Source organism: Phocoena sinus, chromosome 14 (assembly GCF_008692025.1).
Source record: "Phocoena sinus isolate mPhoSin1 chromosome 14, mPhoSin1.pri, whole genome shotgun sequence".
NCBI lineage: Eukaryota > Metazoa > Chordata > Mammalia > Artiodactyla > Phocoenidae > Phocoena > Phocoena sinus.
This window is the reverse complement of record NC_045776.1, coordinates 86,856,050-86,876,317: the sequence shown is the minus strand read 5'-3', so window position 1 is coordinate 86,876,317 and position 20,268 is coordinate 86,856,050. Positions and strand designations below refer to the sequence as shown.

Genomic DNA, 20,268 nt, shown 5'->3' with positions numbered 1-20,268 from the left:
ATCAACTCTTAAACCCAAATTTTATTTTTCATCATTGGGAATAAATATTGGCCCATCTCCTAATCTCTTCCAGTGATGAATTTTTCCAAGCATTTACATATTGAAATCAATGTTAGTTTATTATTTTTTGAAAGTTTTAATAATTTCCTATTTCTCGTGATAAAGAGCAGAGATTTGCGAACTTTTCCCGTAAGGGGTGAGATAGTAAATATTTTCCACTTTGTGTACCATATGCTTTGTAGCCTGCGTATTCTTTTTTTTTTTTAACAGTAAGGAAGACTTTGTTCAGTGGGGGGATACTACAATGGGGTTTTAGCCTGCATATCCTTATTTATCTTCTGACAATGTTGAAAAATGTCAAAGGTGTTTTTAGCCTGAGATCTGTACCTGGACAAGCTATGGCTGGAATTGACTGACCAGACATAGTTTGCTGACTCTGGAAAGAAAAGATGCTCTGAAGGTGGCTACAAGGACTGTCTCCCTCTACCCACCCTGCATCTCACGCCTCAATTCCAAGCCCTCTGGGTGTTCCATCCACGCCAGTTTCTTTTGTTTTCTTCAACCCACCCTTCTCCCCCAAGCACAGGACATTTGTATGTGCAGTTCCTTCTGCCTGGAGCCCATCCTGTATAGAGATCACAGCCCAAGCCCTGCTGCCCCAGGGAACGTGTCCGTGTCTCCCTGACTACACCAGGGTCCTCTAACATAGCTTGTATCTCGCCAGCTACCTCTGTTTCTCATCTTTTCTTACAGTGGCCAGTTTACGCTTTTTGAAGTGACAGCTTATTGCGTGACCATCTTCCCCACTAGACTGTATGCTTGAGAAGAGCAAAGATCTTCAGCCATCTGCTTTTTGGGGGTTTGGAGGGAACCCTGAGTTATGGCATTTGCCAATTTCCATGGTGTAAATATTCCCCCGCTAGAACCCTCCTACACTGTTGGTGGGAATGTAAATTGGTGTAGCCACTATGGAGAACAGTATGGAGGTTCCTTAAAAAAGTGAAAATAGAACTACCATATGACCCAGCAGTCCCACTCCTGGGCCTATATCTGGAGAAAAAACATGATCTGAAAGGATACATGCACCCCAGTGTTCATTGCAGCATTGTTTACAATAGCCAAGACAGGGAAGCAACCTAAATGTCCATCCACAGAGGGATGGATAAAGAAGATGTGGTGCATATACAAAATGGAATATTACTCAGCCATAAAACAGAACAAAATAATGCCATTTGCAGTGACGTGAATGGACCTAGAGATTGTCATACTGAGTGAAATAAGTCAGATAGAGAAAGACAAATATCATATGATATCACATATATGTGGAATCTTAAAAAAAGGATACAAATGAACTTATCTACAAAATAGAAATACAGTTACAGATGTAGAAAACAAACCTGTGGTTACCAGGGGGGAATGGGGGGAGGGATAAATTGGGAGATTGGGATTGACATATACACCTACTATATATAAAATAGATAACTAATAAGGACCTACGGTATAGCACAGGGAACCCTACTCTGTACTCTGAAATGGCCTATATGGGAAAAGAACCTTAAAAAGAGTGGATAGATGTATATGCGTAACTGATTCACTTTGCTGTACAGCAGAAACTAACACAGCATTGTAAATCCACTCTACTCCAATAAAACATTTTAAAAAAAAGAAAAAAATATTTCCCCCCTAGTCAATGTCAGGTTAGCAAAATGATGTCACTGAGTGTGGAGATGGAAAGAGGTGCTGAGAATCAGCTTGGTCTGGGCGACCGCTGGATCTCCATCTTTTTCAGCTCACTTTGGATCTGCGTCTCTACCACCCAGAAGAGTGTCCAGTAAATAAGAAGAATTACAGAAATATCATTTGAATGAATGAATGAAGTAAAGATTGGGACAGAGAGCAATGAAGCACAGAATAAAAGGAAGAAATGCAGCATGATTTCTTTCAAGCTGCAAGCTTTCCATTTTTCTTCTCTAGAATAACCGTGGTTACCAGACCTCAGAGTATTATAAGGCAGAAACAAGAGGACGTGAGAGGACAAATTTATGGGGACAAAAATCTCATTATAAAGTACATGCGTTAAAGGGATTGAGTATACTTTACTTCATAATGAAAAGTTTTTATTCTGAATATGCTAATGAAAAAGCTTAGAAAAAAGATGTCAGTAATGGAAAATTTTATTCCTGTGATAATGTCTAAGAAGAAACAATTTGAGTAATATCCTTATTTTAATCTTGAAAATGAGATGTGAAGGGAAGGAAAACGAGGACCACGGCTCCTGCATTTGGGAGACATCCGGTTGCCCGTGTCTGGGTCTGATGCAGATTTCCAAAATGCCATTGCAGACAAATACTGGCTTGGTTAGAAGGATTTCTCCAAGTGGAGCTAGGACAGCTTAGTACCTTGAATAACGGCCCCTCCGCCCCTTCACACATTCCTCATTTCTCTTCCATTGCCAGAATCTTTCACATAGCATTTGTCAGTTGCCCTTGGTGTCCTCCTTACTTGAAAATTTCCTTCAATTTCCCAAGAAGCAGACCCTGAGACAAGAACGTGTGTACAAGTGATTTATGAAGGAAGAGTTCCCGAGAAACCAATAAGAGAGCAGAGAGAGTAAAAGAAGAGAAGAACCCAAGCACTAGCGCCGTTTCGGAAGTTTCCGTTTCGGAAGTTACGTGCAGGGTGGCTTCAGCCTAATCCCATGGGGAGACTCTGGAGCATGCACAGTGCCCCCGACTGACCCAGCTGGAGGCCAGGGAGCTGGGCTTGCCTGCTGTACCGTCAGACTCTGGCCAAGGGCCATCTCCCAGGGCAGGAAACACTGCAGCTCTTTGCACTTGTGGGCAAGTTGGCTCCAGAAACTCAAGAAGAGCCATCCAGGGAAAGTCACAGGTAGATGTCATGAAAAACAAAAGCACTAAGATGTGGAGAAAAGGGAACCCTCCTCCAGGTTTGGTGGAGATGTAAACTAGTGCAGCCACCGTGGGGAACAATATGGAAGGTCCTTAAAAAACTAAAAATAGAGCTACCGTATGATCCAGCAATCCCACTGCTGGGTATATATTTGACAAAAACAGAAACACTAATTCGAAAAGATACATGTACCCCAGTGTTCATAGCGGCATTATTTACAACATGGAAACAACCTTAGTGTCCATCAACCAATGAATAGATAAAGATGTGATGTGTGTGTACACACACACAATGGAATAGTACTCGGTCATAAAAGAGAACGAAATTTTGCCATTTGCAGTGGCATGGATGGACCTAGAAGGTACTATACTAAGTGAAGTAAGTCAGACAGAGAAAGACAAATACTGTATGATATCACTTATATGTAAAAACTACAACAAGCTAGTGAATATAATTTTAAAAAGAAGCAGAAGCGCAGATATAGAGAAGAAACTACTGGTTATCACTGAGGGAGGGAGGGGCGATATAGGGCTGGGCGCCAGGGAGGTACAAACTATTGGCTCAAGGATGTATTATACAATACGGGGAATATAGCCAATACTTTGTAATAACTGTAAATGGAAAATAACCTTTAAAAATTGTATAAAGACTAAAAAACCTAAAATTATAAAAAGAAAAAGCACTTAGAAGCCAGGGGTAAGGCATGTGGAAACGATGAAGGGATATGAGGAGATTTGGGGGGAACCCTGACACTGTCCACCATAACTTGCTCCCCAGCCGTAAATGGCTCTCATTCATATGACCTCTAGAAAGTGTCCTGAAGTTTTGGGAAGGAAAATCTCCCACTCTTTCCTAAGGATTGTGATCATTCAGATGTAGATTCGCCCTCTCTCCAGCCTTACTTTTGTTTCCAGAAATTTCACCCATTTATCTTTTAGAGAGCCATCTGGAAAAACCTAAGTTGGAAATGGAATTTCACTCTCTTCTTCCCCCACCCACCCCAGGAGCTTACCTGCGACACTCACTCTCACGGTGGAAGCCAGTTGCCCACGTGGGTGGTGGCAGAACGCGGTCTGATCATTGGTATGCTCTTGTAAGGACCTACCATGATACGTTGGTTTTCTAAACTGGAGAAAAATACAGGTAACTTCAAGACGCATTGACTTGCATCTCAAACACTTAGCTCTTAACTGTTCTAGTGCTAGCAGGGCTGTGTCTGCTTGGTTTCTCATCTCTCCAAATGAATGGTACGCTTCCGTATCTAAAGCTCTCGTTTCCCCATCTCTGCTTTGATTTATCGACACATCACGGAACTTAAAGAGTTGTCAGAAGACCATGAAGACATGCTCATCTCAAAGCATCTTGTTACAGAAATGTCCCAGCTTTGCTTGTGCAGAATTCACTCAAAGCATCCAGTTTGGGGGTCTTGAAGAAGCCCCAGGTAACGTCCTGACCTGTGTTTCTACTGGGGGGTAAGGAGTTGCTTTAATGATCCTCATTGCTAATAAGCATGCCTGTCCTCGCGCTGGAAAAAGAGGTGGGGGGCTTGGAACCCAGTGATCAGGAGTGTGGGCGTCCTGTGACCAGATCACCTGGCTCCTGCGTGCAGTAGCTGGGTGACCCTGGACAAATACTTTCCCCTTCTTGAGCCTAGGTTTCTAGTCCACAAACTGCGAGTAGATCACAGTTATTTATTGGAATACGTTGAGGGTTGCGCGACGTGAGACATAAAAAGCCCTTAAAACAGTGCTTATCACAATAAAAGTACTCAATGAAGGTTAGTTGTTCCATCACTCAGGAAAAAGAAGCATGACCGTCGCAAAACAAGGCTTTTCTTCTCGTTTGAAAACGATGCCCTTTTTTGGCCTTGGGATGCACTGAGGTGGTCCTGCAAAGCCTCATGTTCAGTTTTCTTTCTTAGAGTCGGGAGCCGTGGCCCTGGAGGATGTGGTCATTGCCTGTGTCTGAGCTGACCCAGTGTCTTGTTTCCTGGAAGGGCATTTTATTTTCCTTAGATCTGGGGAGGCCTCAGGCTAGGTCACCAACCGTGTGTCTTTATTTAAAGGGAGCCCTTCCTAGTGAAAAAACCTTAGATTTTTATTAAAGTCTAGTTGATTTACAATATTGTGTTAGTTTCAGGTGTACAGCATAGTGTTTCAGTATTTTTGTAGATTATATTCCGTTGTAGGTTATTACAAGATAATGAGCATAATTCCCTGTGCTATACAGTAAGTCCTTGTTGCTTATCTAAGAGGCTTAGATTTTGAACCCAGTGTACCAAGGGGCCCACGTAGGGGAACGTTATTGGAAAATGAGAAGAGTTCCTCAAATCGAGATGTTATTCATCTTCTCTGTCAAAGAGAATAAACTACAAAAAGATCCCTCCAAACCCACACATGTGGAACCAGTCAGTAGGGATCTGAGGTGCCCATGAGAGCCTGCGTTCCTTCCTTTGCTTCCACTTCTGTTGTCTTCCATACAAAGGACGGCTGCAAGCAAGACAGGGCAGGAAGGTGGCTTCTTAGCTTACCTGTGCTGGTAGCACCTACACCGGTGGGAGAAACTAAACCTGCAGGCAGCTCCATGCCCACAGTGTTCTGAGGCCTATATATATCCAGCCCTGAGCCTCTCCGTGGGTGATTGCAGTGTTCTCCAAGCAAACCCTGCCCACACTCGACAGCAGTGCCGCCTTCCAGATGGAGCTCACACATCGAGCGTCGCCCATCCGTGTTGCTATTTGACTCGCCCGTGGGGGGTGGACAGCAGGGAGGTAGGGAGGGTGGGGCTGGGTGTAGGGCCACCAGAAGTGGCATCTGAGTGCTTTATGCTTATCCAGCCCCTCTGCCCGCCTTGGCTGGAACTCTGTTCTTGTCCCTCCTCACTTTCATACTCAGGGACATCGGAAACCCTGAATGTTTCTTCTTCTTGGTTCATCTGTGTCTTCACGATTTTACTGACCATATTTCCCAAATCCACTCTCTTAGGACATTCTATTTCTAATACCAGTATACACAAAATACGTCCAAGAGCATGGATATCCACATAATGAAACCTTTATAAACCTCGAACGCAGTTGTTCATGATCCTGGTTGCATAATAGAATCACCTGGATGAAAGAACAGACAGAAAGATGGAAGGAAGGAAGGGAGGGAGGGAAGAGTGAGAGAGAGAGAAGGAGGAGGAGAAGAAGTAGAAAGAGAAACAAAGAAAGAAAGAAAGAAAAAGAGAAAGAGAAAGAGAAGGAAAGAAAAAGAAAGAAAGAAAGTGAGAGAGAAAGAGAGAATAAAAGAAAGAAAGGGAGAAAGAGAGAAAGAAAAAGAGAGAGAAAGAGAAAGAAAGAAAAAGAAGGAAAGAAAGAAAGAAAAAAGAAAGGGAGAGAGGAAGAAAGAAGAATGAAAGAAGGAAAAAAGAACGAAGGAAGGAAGGAAAGAGGGAAAGAAAGGAAAATGGAAGGGAAGAAAGAAAAGAAAAGCAGAGAAAATAAAACAAAGCTGGTGCCTGACGCCACTCGGGAGCAGTCAGAAATCTGAGTGGTGCCTGTGGCCACTGGTTTATTTGTAAAATTCCCCCAGGCAATTTTTTTGTTTGTTTGGTTTTTGTTTTTTTTTGACGTGTGGCATGCGGGATCTTAGTTCCCTGGCCAGGGATCAAACCGTGCCCCCTGCAGTGGAAGTGGGAAGCCTTAAACACTGGACCACCAGGAAAGTTCCCCCTGCCCGGGCCACGCTAATGCCTAGGTAAAGCGGAGAACCACCGCATGTAAAATATGCAGATACGTTATATAAAATTCTACTTAATTCTACTCTATTTATCTCCTATAACACAGCGGATACCAGGCGTTATCCTCTGTGCTAGCCACACAGGCTAAGCATGGCTACTCTTTTCAGGATGCTTCAGGCTAAAACACACACTCCAACTGCAAAGGTACAGTCCTTAGCTTTCCAGTTAAACATGAAGAAGTGGTAAACATTGCCAAATATGCAAGCGTTCTGGAAGCTCTCAAGTGCTAAATATTTACAAAAAGTTATTAAAATTCAAATTTCCACTGACTCGACAAGACACACATGATGAGCTATTCTAAAGCTAGATCACCATATGCAGAATTTACAGAGGAAATTGTCAGGAACCTGGTGCAGACCCTCCTGCATCGGAAATATTGAGAAGCTCGTGCAAGCTAAGGAATCATTTAAGAAAAATGTACCATTTCCGGATACACAACCTTCCTAAAGTTTGCTGTGGTCTCCAGGTTAAGAATTCCCAACGTAGGGTGTTTTCATCAGCGCGTCAGATAGAGGAAAGTTAGCTCAAAAGAAACTGTTTCCTTTACATCTTGGCCAGACAAGGGATCTAAGGGAAAAGAGAAAATCAAACTTGATAGGACAACCATGCAGGGTTACTGAAGGAATAAAATTAGAGGAAGTAAACAGAGCACTTTAAAAATTATTGCGGGGCTCCCCTGGTGGCGCAGTGGTTGGGAGTCCGCCTGCCGATGCAGGGGACGCGGGTTCGTGCCCCGGTCCGGGAAGATCCCACGTGCCGCGGAGCGGGTGGGCCCGTGAGCCATGGCCGCTGAGCCCGCGCGTCCGGAGCCTGTGCTCCGCAGCGGGAGAGGCCACAGTGGTGAGAGGCCTGCGTACCGCAAAAAAATAAAAAATAAAAATTATTGCTGATGTTGTCTTCTAGGTGGGTCTTGAGGAATGGGAAGAATTTGACAGCTCGCGGGCTGTAGAGTGCAGGCTCAGTCGTTGTGGAGCACGGGCTTATTAGTTGCTCCACGGCATGTGGGATCTTCCCGGACCAGGGCTCGAACCCGTGTCCCCTGCATTGGGAGGCAGATTCTTAACAACTGTAGCTACTCCTGTTCTGTGTGAGGGATCAGTGCTCGTGCAGGAATTGAACCTCTGTGGCGGGGGCGTTCTCTTTGGGCAGCACTTCTGATCTTCCTTCTCCGTTTCTTGCCCTCCTCCTCCTCTTGTTTCCTTCCTCCCTCCCTCTCTCCTCTTATCCTAGTCATCCCTGATATCCCAGTATCCCACCTCATCCCTTACTTTAAGAAGGAGGCTCCCCGAAATCACCACCATTTATCCCTGAGCTTCTTATTGATACATTTGCGTGGGTTTGATAAAGAAGTCTCAATAGCTTGGTCATATGTACATAAAAGGCCAAACCTTGTCCTCCTAAATGTCAGACTCAGTGGTCATTTTGCAATTATGTGAAATTCCAATCTCTGGAGAAGGATCTGATAGGTGGAAGTGGCTTTGGTCACGAAGGGTTAAAAAGTATCTCTCCTTGCTGCCTCCCAGGTGAATTCTCACCTGTATTTCTTCACTTCTTCCCTCAGGGAGTGTCTGGCACCACCTCTGCCTTTTTTTTTTTTTTTTTTTTTAACCTGTCACTTAGAAGAGCACACATTTTCTTAAAGCAGACTACGAAAAAGAAGAAGGGGTAGCCAGTAAATTAAACTAACCAAAATAGCTGCAAAAATCATCCTGATACTCTAACTTGGATTCATTTCTGGATACGTGTTTCTAGAAAACCCAGACTGTCTAAAAACTAATCATTGTCAGAATGACTCCTATATCCAGGTAACATCTGGCTGCTTCTCCTTTTTCATCCGTGTGGGTCCTGTGGTCCCATTCTCCTGTTCATGCCTCAGCTCTGATTCTCTGCAATTCTCTCTCGACCCCACTGGGTAACAAAGCCACATCACCCTCAAAGTCCTTTAAAATTCTGTGCACCCAACTTGAATGGACCGTGGCTTTGGAAAATCCGATACAGGCAGCAAAGAGATTTCTGGGTGTGAGGGAAAGAATCCTATCCTCCATCCTCCTAGAAGGAGCACAGGGAAGAAAGCATTTAGGAAATTCAATCAGCATTTCCCGTAATTATCCACAAACACCTGTCCTGGGGACTCTGAGAGGCTCACAGAAAACAGGGGTTGGGAAGTTTGAGTGAGGGTGTCTAAGGCCAGGCCAAGGCTGTGAATCTTGTTAAAGGTTGTTTGTTCTTTTGGGGATCGAATTTCTTTTTTATCTTTCTTTCTTTTTTTATTGAAGTATAGTTGACTTACAATGTTGGGTTAGTTTCAGGTGTACAGCAAAGGGATTCATATATATTCTTTTTCAGATTATTTTCCGTGATAGGTTATTACAAGATATTGAATATAGTTCCCCGTGCTAATGCATGTTGCTGATCTGTCTTATACATAGTAGTATGTATCTTTTAATCCCAACCTCCTAATTTATTCCTCCATTGCCATCCCTGCTTTCCCCTTTGGTAACCATAAGTTTGTTTCCTATGTCTGTGGGTCTATTTCTGTTTTGTAAACAAGTTCATTTGTATCATTTTTTTAGATTCCACATATAAGTGGTATCATATGACATTTGTCTTTCTCTGGCTTCCTTCACTTGGTATGATCATCTCTAGGTCCATCCATGTTGCTGCAAGTGGCATTATTTCACTCTGTTTTAATGGCTGAGTAGTATTCCATTGTATAAATGTACCACATCTTCTTGATCCATTCATCTGTCAGTGGACGCTGGGGATCGCATTTCTGACAAGCTCTTTGCAGGGGTGATGTGAACACACATTGAAATAGTCCATTGCCTGCCAAGGGTGCCCACCCCAGTCCTCAAAGTTGTTCTCTCCTTCTCTCCAGTGCGGAGGGCGCCTCCTATGAAGTCATGCAGATTGACGTAGAAATCCAAGAGGCCAGTGACCCGCCAACCACACAGCTTGTTACATGGCAGGTTGAATACCCAGGAGACATCACATCTGACTTGGGCGTCTCCAAGATCTACGTGAGCCAGAAGGACTTGATTGGCGTCATCCCACTGGCCATGGTAAGAATGTCCCTGCCCTGGGTTGTTAATACAGACCTCAGGGAAAGGCAAGGTACCACACCGTGACCCAGACACAGTGGGGACATATCAGTGAGCTCAGAACCAGGGTGGGGGGAAACTGAATGATGAAGTTACTGCAAATCGCCGATTCTGTAAAAATGTTTTTCTAGATAGTATCTTTAGAATATTCTTTAGAAAGTAATCAAAATCCAGGAGTTAGATTTGGGTCTTCCATTATATGAAAAGTATTAGTGATTTAATCGAGATGTTTGTATGATACACTGGAGACTGTTCAAGGATCTCAAACACATACACCTGCAGAGACCAGACAGATCAAGTATCTGAGTGAAATGTGGCAGGCGACTTGCCAAACACCTACCCAGTGAAAAGGCCCTGCCATGTTTGCCATGCAGGAAAACCAAGCCGGATTCTGAACTCTTAATATCTACTGACTTCTCAAGAGAAGCCGTTAATATAGTTTTAATGCGAAACAGCAATTTGTCCCTGTTAGAACTAATTTTTTTTTAATCAAGCCCATCTAAGAAAGAGTTAACTATAATTCATTCACAGGCCACCTATGTATAACTTGTCACCTGCCTCTAAACGGTTTAGGACTCTAGGTCTGTCCACGTGTTTCCTAGGATTTGTCGAACAGAGATGGGCTTTCCTCCTTGAAAGGACCCGCCCCCTGGTTGCTATGCAACAGAAAACATTGCCTGTGGGAAGACTAATCACCCAGGTTCACCTAAACAAAGCACACTAACGCCCTCTCTAGCCCCGCCTTTCCCCGGGCCCTCTCTGCAAAGGAATAACACATTTTCTTAATGGGAATTTTCCCAGTTCAGATGCCTTGGGATTGTGAGTCTGCGGACGGTAATTTGAGCTTTCTCCTGATACAAAGGTACTTTTACTGTCGGAAGTGAGGGATGGGTTGACCTATCCGTTGACAGCCTGCTGTCTCCCCCTCACCATCTATTAGGAACTATTGACAAGTGTTATTATGTGGTTGTGAAAGGACGTCAGGAATCAGTCTTTCAAGACAAGGTGACGCGGACAGTTGCCTAGGGACAAGAAGTTAGTTATTATACTGTTCATTAGGAAACGCAAAGTTGTTGAGGTCCTTCAGTTGATCAGGGCTCTTATTAACGATTTCTTTTATTTTAAAGGCACCGAGCCTCCCCTGGTACATTATTTCATGTGTGACAGCAGCAGTCCTTCGTTTAGGCTATTCGTGGTTCTATTACTGGGGATGGTGAGACCATTTGTCTCTAATAAGTAATTATTTGAATTTGCTCCCTTTCAGCACCTTTGGTCTGATGAGCTTTTAGTGGACTCTGAGCGGCTTCCATTGCTTGGCTGTGCACCGGGTGGTGTGCTTGGTTCCCTCGCTCAGCATTTCTCCCGCCTGGACTGTCCACCTGTTCCAAACCCCCTTATTCTTCACAACTCACAGGAATCCCCACGCTCACAAGAGCCTCTTTCTCTGTCCGCCGCTGGTCTCTGAAACCGTTCTCACCTTACATCAACCTTTCTGGCTATGATACGTGTAATCACAGAAGTGTGTGTAATGGCAGAGCTAGAAAGAATCTCAGCTAAGACCTAGCTGACCCTTTTATCAGTTAGGAATTGCATTTGGCCAAGAACAAGCCCTAACCGTAACCCTTACCGTAACCCTAACAAACCCCACTCACTCCACTCTACCCAGGCCAGTAGTGGCTTTAATACAAGTAGGTTTCTTCTTTCATGTAAAAGAACTCCTAAGGTTGATGGTCTAGGGCTGGTATGGTTCCCCATGCTATCTGAGATTCAGGCTCCATCTTTATTTCTGCTTCAGCAGTCAAGGGTATAGATTCCATCCTCATGGTTACCTCATGGTCCAAAATGGCTGCTGGAGTGCCAGCCAGCATATCCATATTCTGCTTACCAGAAAAAGTAAGAATGCAAATCAAACTATATCGGTTCCTTTTCCCTTGCAAGAAGTCTTCACAAGAATCCAACATAATATTTCTGGGTATATCCAATTAGCCAGAACTTGGTCATATGGACGTACTTAGTTGGAAGGAAGGCTGGTAAATTGACTTTTTAGCATGGCACATCACTCAGGTTTTGTTATTACAAGGGAACAAGAGGAGATTAGATATTCTGAGGCAATGAGCAGTATTTGAAACAATCCTCCTCCATTTCCACATGAGGAAACTGGGGCTCAGAGAGGTCCCTCATCCCGGCACCTGAGTGTTTTCCATTCTGTATTCATCTTTTTGGGCCTCCTGGGAAGCAAAATAAGACACCTATATCTTGGTCTGCTCTTACTAGCTATGCAATGGTGCCTAATATCACTGTGGCTCAGTTTCCTCATCTATAAAGCGGAGAGAGATGATACTTACTCATAAGGTTGATGTAAGCATAAAATGATAATTCAGGAGGGCTTGGAAGAGTACCGAGTATAGTCAGACATACAGTAAATGTTTGCTTTTATTATGATCACTTAGTTACAGAATGCAAAGGATAAATAATTCCTTGGCAATTACGTTGTAAATTCTTTCAGGGAAGGGAATGATCCTAAGATAAGAAGAGTGCTAGGAACTGTGTAGATGCTCACTGATTTTTTTATACAATTTTAAAAGGTTACTTTTCATTTACAGTTATTACAAAGTATTGGCTATATCCCGGTGTTGTACAGCACATCCTTGAGCCTGTCTTACACCCAATATTTTGTACCTCCCACCCCCTCCCCTATATTGCCTGTCCCCCACCTCTCCCTACTGGCAAACACTAGGTTGTTCTCTATATCTGTGAGTCTGCTTCTTTTTTGTTATATTCACTAGCTTGTTGTATTTTTTTAGATTCCACATATAAGTGATTTCATACAGTATTTGTCTTTCTCTGTCCGACTTATTTCATGTAGCATAATGCCCTCCACATCCATCCATGTTGCTGCAAATGGCAAAATTTTGTTCTTTTTTATGTCTGAGTCATATTCCATTGTGTATATGTACCACATCTTCTTTATCTACTCATCTGTTGATGAACACTTAGGTTGTTTCTGTGTCTTTGCTATTGTAAATAATGCTGCTAGGAACATTGGGGGATGCTCACTGATTCTTGAACTGAAATGAACAAATTGCATTAAAACATGTTTGGTCTGGGCTTCCCTGGTGGCGCAGTGGTTGAGAATCCGCCTGCCGATGCAGGGGACGCGGGTTCGTGCCCCGGTCCGGGAAGATCCCACATGCTGCGGAGCGGCTGCGCCTGTGAGCCATGGCCGCTGAGCCTGCGCGTCTGGAACCTGTGCTCCGCAACGGGAGAGGCCGCAACAGTGAGAGGCCCGCACACCACAAAAAAAAAGAAACACACATGTTTGGTCTGATGAGTTTTTACTAATACTATCTGAGGATCTTCCTCTGGAACTAAGAGTAAAGTCTTCAGAGTACTAACCCCCAGTCTTTTGTATTTGGAGTGCTGAGTCCCTTTTCCAGAGAAAGCTGCTTCATTTCACCTTTGACTTGACTGGTGAAAGGACTTTTGCCATTTTTAGGGGGGTTACCTTCCATAAACAGACCTTTTGCCATTTTATTTCATCTTTACTTTGTTTTTGTTCATTATGCATTCGCTGAGAGATTTTGAAAGGCATCTGATATCCGTGCATCTATTTATCTACACATCTGTGTTACACATTCTTGAAATGTTAGCGAGGCAGAGGGAAGGCCAGCTCACCTGGACCACGATAAGTCCATGAGGAGAGAATACTTTGAGTTGAGCTCAGGGTCCCACAGGGGCTTGTAAGCTAGAATGAGGTGAATCTTTAAATGTGATGGGAAGCCACTGGAAGGTTTTCAGCACAGCACTGATGTATCTTTTTAGAAGAGCATTACGTTGAGAGCAGATTTGGGAGGGCACCCCTGTGTCCACAGCAACGCTACTCACAACAGCCAAGACGTGGAAACAACCTAAATGTCCACGGACAGAGGAATGGATAAAGAAGATGTGGTACAGATACACAATGGAATATTACTCGGCCATAAAAAAGAATGGAATAATGCCATTTGCAGCAACACGGATGCAACTAGAGATGATCATACTAAGTGAAGTAAGTCAGACAGAGAAAGACAAATACCATATGATATCACTTACATGTGGAATCTAAAGATATGGTACAAATGAACTTATTTACAAAACAGAAACAGAATCACAGACGTAGAGAACAGACGGGTGGCTGCCGGGGGCCGGGGGGCAGGGGTTGTGGGGAGGGATGGAGTGGGAGTTTGGGATTAGCAGATGCAAACTATTACATTTAGAATGGATAAACAACAAGGTCCTACTGTAGAGCACAGGGAACTATGTTCAATATCCTGTGATGAACCATCATGGAAAAATCAGGCAAAACTAAACCATAAAGCTAAGGGTAGTGGCTACCTTTAGGAGAGAGAATTCATGGAGATGTACAGTTATGATCTGTGCATTTTTCAATGTATTATGTTCAACTTGTTTAAAATATATTAAAAGTTATTGGCCCTGGCAAAAAAAAAGTTCTAGTTTTAGACCCAACCCCAAAGTTCTGTATATCTCCATGATACCAACACACAAACTTGAAATGTTTAAAGGATTTTCTATTATAAAATATCCTATGATTTACCTTTTTGCCCTCTAATCTTTGCACACATCTCTGATTAATTTCCTGAGATAAACCTTTAGAAATACATTTGCATCAAAGGATGGGCATCAGAGGGTTTGCAATACTATAGTATCTTTTTGATAACGGTCACCAAACCGCCTTGTGTAAAGTTTAAGCAAGTTACTCTTCCACTTGCTGTGTATAATGATACCCATTTCCTTGCAACTTCACTAACACAGAATATTAAAATCATAAAGTAGACCATTTGTTAAGCAAAACTTATATCTCAGTGTGGCTTTGATTGGCCCTGTTTTGTTTACATTTTAAACATTTCCTTATTAAACATTTGATCTGAGCCAACTTTCTTTTCCTATTGGAAATGCAACTCCTTCTTACTTTGTCATTAAAAAAAGTAGTTTTTTCATTGCTGTTTAAAAACACAAAACATTGAATTTACCATCTCGATCCCTTTTAACTGTACACTGTATTGCCGTTAAATATTTTCACCTTGCTGTGCAACAGATCTCCAGGATGTTTTCATCTGGCAAAACCCTGAAACTCTACATTCCCTCAACACTAGTTCCCATCCCCCTACTCCCAGCCCTTGGAAGCCACCTTCTATTTTCAGTTTCCGGGTATTAGTGATACCAGCCTTTTGATCGACATACTGCAAATATTCCTCCCAATTTCCCGTTTGCCTTCTGATGTCGCAGATCGTATATATAATAGCATGCAGACGTTTGGGGGGGAGGTATTTGTTTACTTTTGATGTGGTCAAATCTACTGATCTTTTCCATAATGGACCTCCTTCCTCTCCCCCAGTTATAACCAAGAAGAAAAAAACGTGCCTGTTTTATGTGTTCTCGTGAAGCCTCCAAATATTAAAATACCCGCACACAGCATATTTGAATAGGTAGAAGTATAATCTTCAGAAAAGAATGCGAAAAGTAAACGCAGTTGTGACTCCTTGTACTCTTATTAAGGATTTGAGATCAACTCGGGAGTGAGCACATGACCCACTATTCTTTGTAGGATGTATAATTCCATCTCCAGGAAAGCTTTGAGATGAGATGCAGTTAAGCCTTTCCATTCAAAGCTCATTTTCCGAAAGACATTTATTTCTTCCTCGGTATTTTGCGTATTTTTTCCTGATGTCTATGGCCTTAAAACATTTTCTTTTTTTTTTTTAAATCCGTTCATGTATTTCTAGGACTTTATCACATTAGTCTTTTTTTCTGTTCAGGAAATGATGCCTTACTATGTCGTGGGTAAATCGTTTTTTTTTTTTTTTTTTTTTTTTTTTTTTGTCCTTTGGGAGAAAATTCTGAGGAAAAGGTCATTAAGTGAGTACCACCATTAATCTAATTAGTGCATATCTGTAACTGCGTGTCAGTGTCAGATTCTGGAGAGCAATGTTTGCATTTCTTAGAAGAGTTGGAACACATCCTTCTGGGGTGGCAGGGGGTGCCCAGTTTCTCAAGCTCTTCATTATTCTTCTCTCCCATCTGCCTCCTGAGTTTCCACTAAAATAAGTGTTTTGAGCTTCCGCCAGGATTCAGACATAATGATACTGATATTCATCACTTTGAATGCCATACTGGCTAGTGGAACATCCTTTCAAACATATTAACATGTGCTCTTTCTTGTAAAATAAAACAAACATTATCTTCATTCCTGTTGGGCAGTGGCTGTTCAGGTACCGTAACTGTGGTAGCTGTTCTAAGTGTGGGATGGATGTGTGTGACTCAGCTCTCCTCTGGTTTGTAAGGACACACCCTTTTACCGTGTTGGGTTTCTGATGAGTTTCTCATTTCGCTGTGTCTCAGCCTTGATCACTGAATTTTAGTGATTAGACTTGAGTTGTGACTTTAGATGAAATGTAATCAGGAGATACAGTCTGGACAGACAGGTCATCCTTGAAAAAAATCAAAGGAGGACTCTCACCCTAAAGTGACTTGGCGGTGGCAGCCTTTCATGGTGTCTACATAAGATGCTATAAGAGTACAGGTGTGTCTCCCAGACCCAGGCCTGCAGCTGCTTGGAGAAGACCAACAGAGCTTTTTAAGCAAGGTCAAAGAGTCATACGTGCCATGTGCTCTTTGTGAGGTGAAATTTGATATATTGCAAGCCTTTCCTCAAATGTGACACTCATGGGAGCACAGATACAACTCAGAATTCTCTGTATAGCCCGCCACCCATGCCACCTCCTCCAGGGGGTCCTCCTGGATCCTTAGAGCCAGACATGATTCTCGTTGGCTCTCAGGCTCTGTCTACCGCATGATTTCCTTGCTCACATCAAGGACAGTAGTCAAGTTGGGGAATTAAAACACTTGAGTTCTTTTTGCCCGTTGAGATCACACCATCGGAAGTCGAAATGGGCAAGAGCCATACCCAAGATGCTTGGGAAGACCTAAACTCAGGGTGTCCATTTGACCTTCCAAGTCCTTCCTTATGTCACCTTACTGTTTGAACCCCACCTAAAGCCTTCTGATCTCCAAGTACCACTTCCAAAGTAGAAGCAGCTAGACTCCAGTGCACCACTCCTGACTTTCCATTTATTTCCAGTTCAAATGCCTTCTTCTCATGAGCTTGCATTAAGGACCTCTGTAACCCAGACAATGGCAGGTAGGAGCCATGCAGTTAAGACTTCACCAGACCCTTCACTTACTTGATTGAGTCTTGAGTTCTTTCTTCTATAATTCTTGGGATTCCAAGAAAGTAATCATCAAATAACGTCTTCCCTTCTCATCTTATTTGCATCTTCTTAAATTTTGCTGATCAGGGCATGTCCTCCTAAATCTGGGATTCAGTAGAAATTCTATTTCTGTAAACCTCACAGACAAAACTCACCCACATGTTCATAACCATATAATTTACTATTGTAAAGCTTCTGATGAAATAAATGCATTTTCAATAAGCTTTCCTGAATTGAATACATTTCTCTTGTTAGATAAAATGAACTGCCTTTTCATCCACTGCACCCTCCCCTAATCGTTAGAACCCTCAGGACTTAAATCTTCTGGCTCATCTGCCTTCCCTGAATTATCTCCTGCCAACTCTGTGATTGTTATCAAACTATGTCCCCTTCCCGTTTGTACACCTGGCAGAAGGCATGGCACAACTCATAGTAGAAGCCCAGAGAACAGTCTTACCACCCACTGGAATACATACGGGTCTGTGGAATAGGGTCACACTGGCTGCTTCATCCCGCACCACTTGTGAACTTAGCACAGGTCGTTGGCCATGACAGTCACCTTCTGAGATCAGAACTTGAGAAAAGGCTCCCAAATTATGGTGGGAAACTGTCTTTTCTGGCTCCAATAATGAAGTTTCTTTTGTAATTTTTGGCATGAAAGCAGATTCTTGGCTCCTTTTTCTTTGACTTTTCGTGATACCCTTTTCCTGTGTCAGCCTGTTAATTAATATGCCAGATACTCTCTGTTGTTTTCCTCAAGACTTTTTGAAAATTCAGTCACACGGAATAGCACAGCACTGCTTTCATTTTTACACTTTCTCAACCAAGTGCAAATTAAGATGCTGCAACAGGCTTTGAGAAAAATCTCTGCTCCAAGACGCACTCTTACTTTGTGTTTCTGTTGAGTCACCGTGACCCCCCTAAACTGCATCAGTAATAATGACACCAGGTACCTACTGTTTATTATGTACCAGGTATGGCTCTAGGTACCTCCTTATAGGGGTTAACTCATTCAGTTCTAACAGAGACCCGTTGATACTGGTACTACTCTTATCCCCATGTCACAGATGGATGAAAGCACAACGTGTTTGAAGAATGGCCCCGAGTGATTCAGCTGAGAAGCTGAGCTGGAAGTAGATTCTAGACTGACGAGCTCCAGAGTCTGTGCTCGCAACCCGTGCACTGCACTGTGAAAACAAAGTTAGGTGAAAACAGAGTTAAGCCCGTTGATCAGCTCAGTGTGCAAAAAGATCTTTGGAAAATGCGAATGCAAGAAAGCACTCTCATACAAGTATGAAATTGAGAAGTCGTACTGAAATAGGAAAAGTCATCTGAAAATGAATTGTTTATTACGAATAAAGCCACAGCCTTTTCTTTTCAGCCCACTCGGCTGCCTTTGATGCTCCCTAATGAGCTGCCCTCTCCAGAGGTGATTTATAATGAGACAGCGGCGGCTGCAGCTCAGGGCTTTTAAAGGTACATGGTACAAACAAAACAAATCAGGAGGCTTACTGCTATTGTTGTCTGTTGTGTGGTCATTACAGCCCCAGAGACTGGACAACCAACTGCTCTCAGTGAACAAATGCTCATAACATAACTCATTTTGTAGACACTACAGAAAGGCAGTCCATTCACAAAACATTCGCTGAGTTCCCTCTACGTGCCGGGCATTGACCTTTGTGTGGAGGGGATAACAGAGCTCGTATCCCGCTCAGGGGAGGTGGCTGGTAAATAAGTAAAAATGTACCATAAGATCCAGCAATCCCACTCCTGGGCATATATCCAGAGAAAACTCTTAATTTGAAAAGATCCATGCACCCCTATGTGCATAGCAGCACTGTTCACAACAGCCAAGACACGGAAGCGACCTGAATGTCCATCGACAGAGGAATGGATAAAGAAGACGTGGCACATGTATACAGTGGAATATTACTCAGCCATAAAAAGAATGAAATAATGCCATCTGCAGCAACATGGATGGACCTAGAGATGATCATACTAAGTGAAATAAGTCAGACAGAGAAAGACAAATATCAAATATCACTGATATGTGGAATCTAAAAAAAAAATGACACAAATGAGCTTATTTACAAAACTGAAACAGACTCACAGACATAGAAAGCAAACTTATGGTTACCAAAGGGGAAAGGGAGGGGAATAAATTAGGGGTTTGGGATTAACAGATACACACTACTACATATAAAACAGATAAACAACAAGCACCTACGGTGCAGCACGGGGAACTATATTCCATATCTTGTAATAACCTATAATGGAAAAGAATATATATATGTGTATAGTGCAGTCATGTTGCTGCACACCTGAAACTAACACAACTTTGTAAATCAAGTATAGTTTAATTTAAAAAAAAATAATTGAGCAGAGATGGATTCAGAACTGACTTATGCTTGGAAGAAGATAGAACAGGATGTTGAGAAGAACGGGGACGGGCTGGGCGAGCTCTTTGAGACGGAGTCATCTCTGCAGAGGTGGCATTTGAGCTGCGAAGAAGGATCCAGCTTGGGGAGATCCAAGAAGAGCTGGCTTTGCAGACAGAAGGAGAAGTGGATGCCAAAGCAGGGCCAGCTCGATGTACCTTAGAATGGAGAACGTCCAGTGCAGCTGGGGAATAGTGAGATGGGGAGATGAGGTCAGAGCAGGCAGACACTGGATTAGGTACCCGATCAGCCACGGTGTGTGCAGTAGTATTCTGATTTACTGTGTTTAAATCTTATCTGATTCATGATCTATTTTTAAAATATCACACTGAACACTAAGGGAAGAACAAATTGGGGCGGGGGGGGGGGGCAACAATGGAAATGGAAAGACCATATTGGAGGCTACTTTAATGGTCCAAGGGGAAAGAGATGAGAACTTGGGTTAGGATGATGGTGATACTGAAGACAAATGGAAGGTCTCGGGATGTCCTTTCTAAGTATAGCCGTCAGAACCTGCTTATAGACAAGGGGCGTGTTTGCACGGGGGAGATGAAAGAGCCTAGACTAGACGGTACAGTCCAGTAGGACTCTCTGAGGTGATGCAAATGCTCTAAAATCTGAACCTTCCAATATGGCGGCCATTGCCACGTGGGGTTATTGAGCTCTGGAAGGGTGGCTAATATCTCGGAGGAACTGAATTTTTATGTAATCGAATTAATTAAAATTTATATAGCCATATGAGCTGGTGGCTATCAGGTTGGGCGGTACAGT

At 43.0% G+C, this 20,268-nt stretch overlaps 1 protein-coding gene across 1 annotated transcript in view; it reads left to right on the top strand.

Moving 5' to 3' along the window:
• Positions 1-20,268, top strand: part of TMEM132D (transmembrane protein 132D) — a 643,197-nt gene that overhangs the window by 428,842 nt on the left and 194,087 nt on the right. The window contains exon 4 of the mRNA XM_032653976.1: positions 9,569-9,752. Coding sequence (XP_032509867.1) covers positions 9,569-9,752 — 184 coding nt within the window. The remainder of the gene's footprint in view (positions 1-9,568; positions 9,753-20,268) is intronic.